General features: G+C 40.4%; 1 protein-coding gene across 4 annotated transcripts; it reads left to right on the top strand.

The window, feature by feature from the left end:
- The first annotated feature begins 915 nt into the window (after window positions 1–915).
- LOC132046065 (cold shock protein 1-like) lies at window positions 916–10,749 on the top strand. Of its 4 annotated transcripts, none has more exons than XM_059436607.1 (3): window positions 916–2,782; window positions 9,657–9,728; window positions 10,373–10,732. In XM_059436607.1, exon 1 carries the CDS (start codon window positions 1,327–1,329, stop codon window positions 2,197–2,199), a length of 873 nt encoding a protein of 290 aa, XP_059292590.1. In that variant the 5' UTR covers window positions 916–1,326; the 3' UTR covers window positions 2,200–2,782; window positions 9,657–9,728; window positions 10,373–10,732. The 4 variants fall into 4 exon arrangements, 3 of the variants coding, with proteins under 3 accessions (XP_059292590.1, XP_059292591.1, XP_059292592.1); XR_009412589.1 differs by lacking the exon at window positions 916–2,782 and adding an exon at window positions 8,727–9,311 and having other exon boundaries at window positions 10,373–10,749; XM_059436608.1 differs by lacking the exon at window positions 9,657–9,728.
- The last annotated feature ends 252 nt before the right edge of the window (window positions 10,750–11,001 follow it).

Raw genomic sequence — 11,001 nt, 5'->3', positions numbered from 1 at the left:
TTGGGTAGTTTGAGGCAATCCGGAGACTCGAGAACGCAGTTTTGATTTATTGGGAAGTGTGCTTGAATTGTAAATTTGAGGTAAGTGAGACTTTAAGCTTTGGGTACGTGCTTTTCAAAACCCGTTTTAAAAAATATGTTTTGTCTACCTAGTCCATGTGTTGGGGCGAGCGTGTGCTTGGCAGAATCGGTGGTCCTTAAGGCCAACCGCATATACTTTATTTTCAAATAATCCAAAACTCTCTTTATAAATTATTTTGTGATGTGATATAGTCGTGAGCCATGATATTGGGGCATTGTGTATGCTTTCCTTAGCATTGTGTATGCATCTTGATTATATTGAGGCATTGTGTATGCTTCCCTTAGCATTGTGTATGCTTCTTGATGATATTAGGTCATTGTGTATGCTTCCCTTTGCATTGTGTATGCTTCCTAACACATTTACCACATTGTGTATGTTGCTGTAGATTCACAGTGTTGACTAATTCTTTAACTGCCACTTATGACGGTTCGTAGTGTAAATTGTGTTGAGATATATAATATATTTGATAAATAGTTGTTTGGACCTTGGTTGCTATTATATAATGATATATTCATGTGCATAATATTTTTGTGCTTGTTGTGTGTTTGTATTTTCTAACACTTGTTCCAGGGGTATGTGAAGTGGCGGGTCGAGGATCTTACTGGGTTATATTTATGTATAACTCACTCCTTACCTGCATGTCCATGCAGCTACTGTCGTTGAGAACGAGGCTGGTAATTGAAGACTTCGTGGGTGGATTCTATTGCTGAAGTGAGCCACCGCATTGTTCGTGGAGGCAACCATTTTAGCTTTATCTAGTTTATTTCTAGTTATTTCTTTTATTTTTGGTTTACATGCCCGACACTCAAACTCATGTAACTCTTGGATGTGGGCTAGAGATTCTTTTTATCTTAGCGTTGGTTGGTTTTCATAAATCGATTATGGATTTGGTTGGCAACTATTTCACATTTTTATCATTAATAATGTTGTTGGACCTGCACTTATTTTCTTTTAGTGCTTTTGTAAATGATTAAGAGTATGATATATGGTTCGCCTGGCGGGTGGTGTTTGCTGGGTGCCAATCACGTCTAGCGGGTATTTTGGGACGTGACAAAGTTGGTATCAGAGCCTAGGCTTTAAGTCCCGGGTCATGGAGCAGTGTTTAGTAGAGTCTTGTTCATGGGTATGTAGGCGCCCATACTTATGACCTTGAGGCTACTGGACATCTAGGAAGTTTTCCCTTCTTTCATTCCTTGTTCGTGCGTGAGTTGAATCAAGTTTAACCTTGTAATATTTATTTCGCAGATGGCTAAGAAACGCGCATCTTCATCTGCTAAATGTGGTGCTGGACAGGGTGCTACCCGCGGTGGTTTACAAGCTAGTGCTCATCAGACTAGAGCTCAGACTAGGACTCAGGCCACTCCTCAGCCTGAAGTTGTGAATGGGGGTCAGCCCCGAGTTGTGTCAGAGCAAGTGCAGGAACAAGTGGTTCAGAACACTCCACCGGCACCAGCTGCTGCCCCTACTATTGCTATGCCCACAGATGTGGTGACCAGATTATTGAATGTGTTGGAGGCATTGGCGCCTAATCATGGTGGAATTCTAGGTCCTCAGGCTACTTCACAAGCACAAGCTCAAGTTCAGTTGAATGTTGCAGCTAATCAGACACCTCAGTTGGCCCCTCAACAGGTTGTCCCGTCTGCAGGGCAATCCAAGGAGTTTAAGAATTTCATAGATCTTAAGCCACCAGAGTTTGATGCTTCACCAACTTCTATTGAACCTCAGAAGTTCATTGATCGTTGTGAAAAGATATTGACTACGTTGGGGCTGAAGGAGACTCGTGGTGTGGAATTTGCCACTTTCTTATTCTCAGGGTCTGTAGAGTCTTGGTGGATTTCGATTCAGAGAGGTAGACAAGCAGGGTTACCACTTATTACTTGGTCAAAAATTTTAGCGCTGTTTAAGGACAGGTTTATTCCATTAAGCAAGCAAGATGACATGAGACGTCAGTTCAATAATCTGCGGCAGGGAACTATGACCGTTACAGAATATGAGGCCAAGTTTACAGATTTATCCAGGTATGTACCTTATTTGGTAGAGGATCCGAGAGAGAAGGTGAGACGATTTGTGGATGGACTTGAGCATCGCTATCGTGGTCCTGTGGTACGAGATGTGTGATATGGTACCTATTCAGATGTAGTTGACACTGCTCTCCGTTACGAGTCCTATCTAGAAATGGACAAAGTTGAGCGTGAAAGCAAAAAGCCACGTAACACAGGTGGGTTTAGTGGTGCTCCATCTGGGGGCAAGAGTGGTTTTTATCGTGGGCAGTCCAGATCTACTCAGTCAGAATCAGTGGTACAGTCTTCTAGTGGTTATTCAGCTAGACAGGGCCAGCAGCAGATGCAGAGGAAGGGTAATAGCTCATATCAGTCAGGTTATCATCCGAGGTGTTCTAACTGTGGTAGAAATCACAGTGGTCGTTGCTTTGGGGTAGATGGGGCTTGTTTTACTTGTGGTGAAAAGGGGCATATTGCTAAATACTGTCCTAAAGGAAATTCTGGTGCTAGTCGAGCTACTACACAGCCGCAGGGAACTACTACAGCTACACAGGGTCAGATTCAGCCAGCTAGGACCGCTCCACAGGGTGCTCGTGGACAGGGACGACAGGGTGCACAGGTTGCTCAGGGAGGGGGTGGACCGCCGAGATTCTTTGCTATGACCAGACAGGATGTCGAGGCATCTAATGCAGTTGTCATAGGTATTATTACTATAGGTTCTCATGGTGCATATGCTCTTATTGATCCCGATTCTACGTATTCGTATGTATCTCCTTCTTTTGCTATATTCTTAGAACGGGGAGTTGAGTCTATTAATGTGCCATATGTGGTAGAAACCCCAAAGAGAGTATATTAGTTGATAGAGTTTATAGAGATTGTGTGATATCTGTTCAGGGCAGGGACACCGTAGATCATCTATGTGTGTTACCGATGTCCGCTTTCGATGTGATTATGGGCATGGATTAGTTGGTATCATGTTATGCATCGGTTGATTTCTATGCTAAGCTTATACGTTTTAATTTTCCTGGAGAACCTTTTGTGTGGAAAGGCATGACTCCTGTGACTCAAGGAAAAATAATATCTTATGTAAAGGCACGCCGAATGATTAATCATTTGTTACACCTGGGAAATTTTCCCTTAGCATACAAAGGAATGGACTAATGAAGGGCATGATGTATACGAGGTTTGGATAAGTAAGAAATAGTATTTGATGGTCCTAATTAAGATTTCCAAAGGCATTCGGGTTAAGGAGAGAAAGTTGTTAAGGAAAGCGAGTTATAAGTTGTGTGTCGGGAAAAGTTACGAGTATCGAGTTAATGATGACTTAATGATAATTTGAGGAAGAGTTATAATGTCCCTTAGATTTCCAATGAAGTGATAAACAAGTGCTAAGAAGGTTCCATAAGGATTGGAGATCAAACGAGACGACGGGAACAACTTCGGTGGAACTGTGAGTTCCACGACCATGTTCCATGAACAGCACCATGTTCCATGGACCGTGGATGGGTCCGTGGAACTACCAGCAGAAATGTCAACTGGCTGGTCGTGAACCATGACCAGAACCACGGCCAACACAAGGTTCCACGGACCGTGGAACAGTCCGTGGAACTCCCGACGGGCTGAAATGTTCCAAGTTTATAAATATGATCCCAACTTCATTTATTTCATTCCACACACTTCTCCATCTCTCTCAAGACCTCTAGAAGGTTCCATACACTTCATCCATTAGAAATCAAGGAAAGTTGATGATCAACTTCATCAACCCAACAAGAATTAAGATTGTGAAGCACATCAAAGTCATCTAAGTCAAGAAATCCCAAGAGAAGTAAACTAGGATTTTGGGTGCAAGGAGAGTATTCCACTCAAGACTTATTCTAACATTATCTAAGGTATGTTTCATGGTCTTTTCATTATGTTTGAAGTATTGATAAGTTGAAACACTTGGATTGTACAAGAATATGGAAAATGGGTCATAAATGTGTGAATAGTGCTATTGTTGAGTAGTAGTTGGAATGAATCATGAAAATGGATATGTGGAGATTATAAATACGTTATAAATGACATTTAGAACATGAGATAAGTATTATATGCGAAAGGACGCGGTAGTGAACTTTGGTCATGATTATGAAGAATTTGGAGTGAAGTTGTGAAATGTGGGCAATGCAATTGAATGATGCTTATTGTTTATGATATTGTGATTATCGTTATGAATGTTTGAGAAGAGATACAGAATATGGAGGAAGAAGTATAAACAAAGGAAATGTTGCCCAATTTTCTCTAGCTTTAGTAAGTACGTTCTTATGATTGTTAGCTAATGTCGATATGAATTCTCTTGAAGGTATAAACGAGTGCATTAAAGGAGAACGAGCAAGCAATAGAATAGTTAAATGACAAAGGTATGTAAGGCTAGTCCTCTCTTTCTAAGGCATGAATCTTATGGCATGATTTTCCTCTTCCTTTATGAATTTCCTATCATCAAGAAAAACTATGAGTCCTTGTTCATGAATAAGCCATATGAGATAAGAGATATGCGATGAGTACGATATTGATGATGATAAACTAAGTCTAATGAAGCTATCCATAGTTCATTGATGTTGATTATTGTATGCACTCACCTTATGTGCTAATTCCTTCAAGGTGAGGTGGAATGTTCATGAATGCTCCATAATGTAATCGGGGGTTCACGACCTTACGTCACCCCGATAAAGTATAATTGTCCATGAGTCCCATGCATGCATTATGATGAATTATAATGAGCATACTATGATGAGAAAATTATGATAAAGCCATGATATGCCTATGAGATGAATAGAAATAGTAAGTATACGGTATTTGTTATGAAGTTCATGCCATGAAAATGATATTATTTTCAATAGATTGTCCTTAATCCAATACATGCTTTACGAAAAATTACGCTAAGCTTATGAGATGTATGTGATGATGATGAGATATACCGAGCCTCGTTATGGCCGGGTACGGAAGACATATATGTAATATTGTCGAGCCACTAAGTGGCCGAATACGGATATTGTCGAGCCACTACGTGGCCGAATAAGGATATTGTCGAGCCACTACGTGGCCGAATACGGATAACATTTAAATGTGTATAAGCAAATACGGTACTATGATATGTATGTGTGTGTTATGATGAATGCAAGATGATGCTATGGTTATGATTAATTATGCTAAGGTCATGATATGCTTATGCGACGTATAACAATGTTAAGGATGATACCGAGCCTATATGGTCCGGTACGGGGTTGTACTGCATTGTAAATTATTGCGTATGCAAGTATGTGGATGTAAGAAGTGTATCCTTAGAGGAATAAAGAGGTAAGTACGTGCGACGATTGTTAAAGAGGTATTATGAGGAATGGACAGTTCCTTTATTATATGTTATCCCTTTATGTTCCTATTATGTATTATTATTGTCGATGCTTTACATACTCAAGACAATGTTCGTGCATCGACGTCCGTTTTCTTTGGACGCTGTGTTCATGCCCACAGGTAGACAGGGAGGCGACCCGAATTCATAGGAGCTATCAGCAGACCTTGAGAGCACTCTATTATTCCGGAGGTGCCATCGCTTATCGTTTTGTGTATATGTATTTTGGGCACGCCGGGGTCCTGTCCCGTCCATATGTCTAGTACTCTAGTAGAGGCTTATAGATACGTATGTGTGGGTAGTATGGTCTCACAAGCCCCTCATACGTATACGCACGTATGTACATTATTATTTTAATAGCCTAAAGGGCTGATGTTTATAAAGTAAATATGTTTTAAATGAAAGTCATTTTCTATGATTATGAATGATGAGAAATATGAATGAAGGCAGGATAAGTAATAGAATGAGTGGTGCTTGGTGGTTAGCCCCAGGTACCCGTCATGGCCCTAGTCGGGTCGTGACATCATGGGTCTTTGGGTTTTATTGCCACCGTTCATGATACTCGAGCGGAGAATATTACTATTGATAGTGTTCCTGTTGTTCACGAATTTGCGGATGTTTTTCCTGAAGATTTACCCGACCTACCTCCGATGAGAGAAATCGAGTTCAGCATTGATTTAGTTCCAGGGACTCAACCTATCTCTATTCCTCCATATCGTATGGCTCCAACTCGAGTTGAGAGAATCAAGGCTCAACTCAAGAGATACTTGATAAGGGGTTTATTAGGCCTAGTGTATCGCCTTGGGGTGCACCCGTGTTATTTGTGGAAGAAAGATAGCATGATGAGAATGTGCATTGACTACAGGCAACTGAACAAGGCGACTATCAAGAATAAGTATCCATTGCCTCGTATTGATGATTTGTTTGATCAGCTGCAGGGTGCTACTCATTTTTCCAAAATTGACTTGAGATCAGGTTATCATCAGCTAAGAATCAAGACTGAGGACATCTCCAAGACAGCTTTTCGGATAAGATATGGGCACTTCAAATTTTTGGTGATGTCATTCGGGCTGACTAATGCCCCCGTAGCATTTATGGACCTCATGAACAGGGTACTCAAGCCATACTTAGACCATTTTGTGATTGTGTTCATTGATGATATTTTGGTCTACTCTCGGAGTGAGGGTGAAAGATGGACAACACTTGAGAATTGTGCTACGTACACTTAAGGAATGAAAGCTTTATTCCAAGTTCTCAAAATGTGAGTTCGGTTGGTACGGTTTTTTTTAGACACGTGGTGTCCCGAAACGGATTCAAGTTGATCCAAAGAAAATGAAAGCCGAGATTGGCTCAACCCACTACTCCCACGGAGATACGCAGCTTTCATGGGACCACCGGATATTACGTAAGGTTTGTGGAGGGTTTCTCGAAGATAGTCGCTCCATTGACACGTTTAACTCGTAAAGGTGTGGTATTCTAGTGGTCGATGAATGTTCGAAAACTTTCGAAATTAAAGACCGTATTGACTACCGCTTCCGATTTTGACCTTACTCATCACGAGGGTGGTTTCACCATTTATTATGATGCATCTCGAGCCTGGGATTGGGTTGTGTCTGATGTAGAATGGTAAAGTGGTAGCTTATGCGTTCGACACTAAAGAAACATGAGAAGAATTATCCAACTCATGATTTAGAATTGGCGTTAGCTTGTATTTGCACTCAAGATTTGGCGTCACTATCTTTATGGTGAGCCGTGTGAAATCTATACCGATCACAAGAGTTTGCAATAATATTCAAGCAAAGAGATCCGAATTTGAGACAGCGACGGTGGATAGAGTTACTTAAAGATTATGATCTTACTATTTTGTATCATCCTCGGTAAGGCGAATGTGGTGGCGCACGCCTTGAGTAGAAAGTCTATGGGCACTTTGGTTCGATTTACCGAAGAACGACCTATGGCTAAGGATATTCAGCATCACCAACCGCGGAGTTCGATTGATCATACAAGACAGTAAGGTGTTACTTGCGCTATGGTGGCACAATCGTCCTTAGCGGGTGTCAAGGCTCGCTAACATAAGATCCCCATCTGCTAGGGATCGGCGAGATCGAGTGCAAAACGGGGGTGTTAAGTCATTCTCTATTGATGGCGAAGGCGTGTTACGTTGTCATGGTAGACTGTGTATTCCTACTGTCGGTGATGTGAAGTAACTAATCCTTGAAGAGGCTCATAGCTCGCGATACTCCATCCACCCAAGTGCTACGAAGATGTACCAAGACTTGTACGATTATATCAAAGAAAGGTACGAAGGCTGATATTTTGAAACATGTGACAAGTTGCTTAAATTGTCACAGTCAAATATGAACATCAAAAACCCGGCTGAGTAATGCAAAACTTGATTATCCCGCAGTGGAAGTAGGAAAGGATTACGATGGATTTCGTAGTTGGTTTGCCGAATACTTTCAAGAAACATAACTTAGTCTCGGGGACAGGATAGACTCTCCAAATCGCTCATTTTATACCGTTACTCATACCGCAGAGCGTTTAGCAAATATTTACCTCCGTGATATAGTACGACTTCATGGTGCCTATTTCTATAATATCCGATCGAGGTGCACAATTTACCGTCGAGTTTTGGAAGTCTTTTCAAAAGTCGTTGGTTCTAAGGTGTCGAGCCGAGCATGGGGCCATCCACAAACCGATGGATACCGAGCGAGTTATTCGATTTTAGAGGACATGATTAGAGCTTGCGCGATTGATTTTGGTGGTTAATGGGACGACCGTCCTTTTTGCGTAGTTTGCTTATAATAACAACCTACTAATCGAGTATACAGATGGCGCCGTTTCGAGGCTCTATATGGTCACAAAGTGTGTCGTTCACCGCTGATGGTTCGAACCGGGCGAAGCACAACTATTAGGTCCGTATTTGGTGCAAAGCAAGCTTGGAAAAAGTTGCATTGATACGACAACGGCTTCGATGAAGACGGCGGCACAAAAGTCCTACGCAGAGCAAGAAAGTACGTGATATGGAGTTCATGAAGGGGGAAAAGTCTTTCTAAAAGTATCCCCTATGAAAGGAGTTATGAGATTTGGTCGAAAGGTAAGTTAAGTCCCAGGTACATTGGTCCTTATGAGATTTTAGATCGAATTGGGTGGTGGCCTATAGACTTGCTTTACTCGAGATTGTCTCGTTCATCCCGTATTTCACGTGTCTATGCTAAGACGATATGTTGGTGATGATAGCCATAAGATTCAACCAGAGGATGTGGAGCTCGATGACAATTTGACTTATGAGGAGGGTTCGATATCTATTCTTGATAGGCAAGTGTGACAATTGAGGTCGAAGAAGGTAGCTTCAGTCAAAGTGTTGTGGCGTAATCATCCAACCGAAGAGGCTACTTGGGAGTCTGAGACGGATATGCGAGATAAATATCCTCATTTATTTGACGCGATAGGTATGATCTAGATCCGTTGGAGGACGAACGTTATTTTAAGTGGTGGTGAATGTAATAATCCAATTTTTAAATAAGGGTTTAGTTGGTAATTTTAGCTAAAAGGAATTTAAAAGAAAAGAAATTCGTAATTAGAATTAAAGAGAAAATAGAAAAAGAAGCAATTTAGTGGGCCAAGCCCAAAAAGGGAAAGGAAAAGGGAAAAAAAAGGGGGGCTTTAAAATTCTGATGGCTAAGCCATCAGACGTGAATCACTAAATTGCTGAAAGAAAAAAAAAAGAGGGGAAACGTGCCAATAGAAGGAAAAAAAAAACCAGTGGGACAAAGGAAAAGAAAGGGAGAAAAAGAAAGGAAAAGAGAGGATAAAAACAAGAACTTTCATCCCAAATCATCAAGGTAATGAATCTAATCTTTTATTTAAGTTTATTACATAATTATGGGTGGCTCTTTATGGTGAAAACATGGGGATATTTTGAGGAATTGAGAAAGTTTAGCTCTAGGGTTCTTCAACCAAAATCATTGATTTGAAAGAGCAAATAGCGTCGGATTTTAGATTTCTATATATCGTTGGAATCCTCTCGTTAAGGCCTTTCCGAAAAGATACGTCTTGTCAGGTTTTGAACACATTTACCAGAGGGCGTTTTCGTCCTTTAAAATTTGACTTTAACCGTTTAAGCCTCTAAAAATATAGAAGTGGTTTACCCTAAGGATTTTGACCATTCTAAATCCATTTTTGTGTAGTTTGAGGCAATCCGGAGACTCGAGAATGCAATTTTGATTTATTGGGAAGTGTGCTTGAATTGTGAATTTGAGGTAAGTGAGATTTTAAGCTTTGGGTACTTGCTTTTCAAAATCCGTTTTAAAAAATATGTTTTGTCTGCCTGATCCATGTTTTGGGGCAAGCGTGTGTTGCGTAACTCATGGTCCTTAAGGCCAACCGCATATACTTTATTTTCAAATAATCCAAAACTCTCTTTATAAATTGTTATGTGATGTGATATAGCTGTGAGCCATGATATTGGGGCATTGTGTATGCTTCCGTTAGCATTGTGTATGCTTCTTGATTATATTGGGGCATTGTGTATGCTTCCCTTAGCATTGTGTATGCTTCTCGATGATATCAGTATTGTGTATGCTCTCTTAACGTTGTGTATGTTTCGACACATTTGGCACATTGTGTGTGTTGCCGTGGATTCATAGTGTTGACTAATTCTTTAACTCGCCACTTATGACGGCCGTAGTGTAAATTGTGTTGAGATATATAATATATTTGATAAACAGTGGTTTGGACCTTGGTTGCTATTATATAATGATATATTCATGTGCATAATATTTTTGTGCTTGTTGTGTGTTTGTATTTTCTAATACTTGTTCCAGGGGTATGTGAAGTGGCGGGTCGAGGATCTTACTGGGTTATATTTATGTTTAACTCACTCCTTACTTGCATGTCCATGCAGATATTGTCGTTGAGAACGAGGCTGGTAATTGAAGATTTCGTGAGTGGATTCTGTTGCTAAGGTGAGCCACTGCATTATTCGTGGAGGCAGCCATTTCAGCTTTATCTAGTTTATTTCTAGTTATTTCTTTTATTTTGGGTTTACATGCCCGACACTCAAACTCATGTAACTCTATTAGATGCTCCATGGTCTTAGCGTGGGATGTGGGCTAGAGATTCTTTATCTTAGCGTTGGTTGGTTTTCATAAATCGATTATGGATTTGGTTGGCGACTATTTCGCATTTTTATCATTAATAACGTTGTTGGACCTGTACTTATTTTCTTTTAGTGCTTTTGTAAACGATTAAGAGTATGATATATGGTTCGCCTGGCGGGTGGTGTTTGCTGGTGCCAATCACGTCTAGCGGGTATTTTGGGACGTGACATGGCAACCAACAAAAAAGCCCTTATCCAATTAATTCTAATTAATACCATAATTAAAATACTAACAAATGAAAAATATCTCATGAAAATTTACACATAAACTAATATTTTATAAATATTGGGATATCTAGAAAATATATTTCATCTCATTATATTTCTTCCAATCTAATCTCAAGAGTACCCTTTTTGTTATACCATTATTTCTC

The sequence above is a fragment of the Lycium ferocissimum genome, unplaced genomic scaffold (genome assembly GCF_029784015.1).
Source record: "Lycium ferocissimum isolate CSIRO_LF1 unplaced genomic scaffold, AGI_CSIRO_Lferr_CH_V1 ctg9248, whole genome shotgun sequence".
Classification (NCBI taxonomy): domain Eukaryota; kingdom Viridiplantae; phylum Streptophyta; class Magnoliopsida; order Solanales; family Solanaceae; genus Lycium; species Lycium ferocissimum.
Note: the sequence above shows the minus strand (reverse complement) of the source record. Positions and strands in the feature narration are given on the sequence as shown.

Coding starts and splice junctions, on each gene's coding strand:
- LOC132046065 (XM_059436608.1), top strand. CDS start 1,327: ATGGCTAAGAAACGCGCATCTTCATCTGCTAAATGTGGTGCTGGACAG.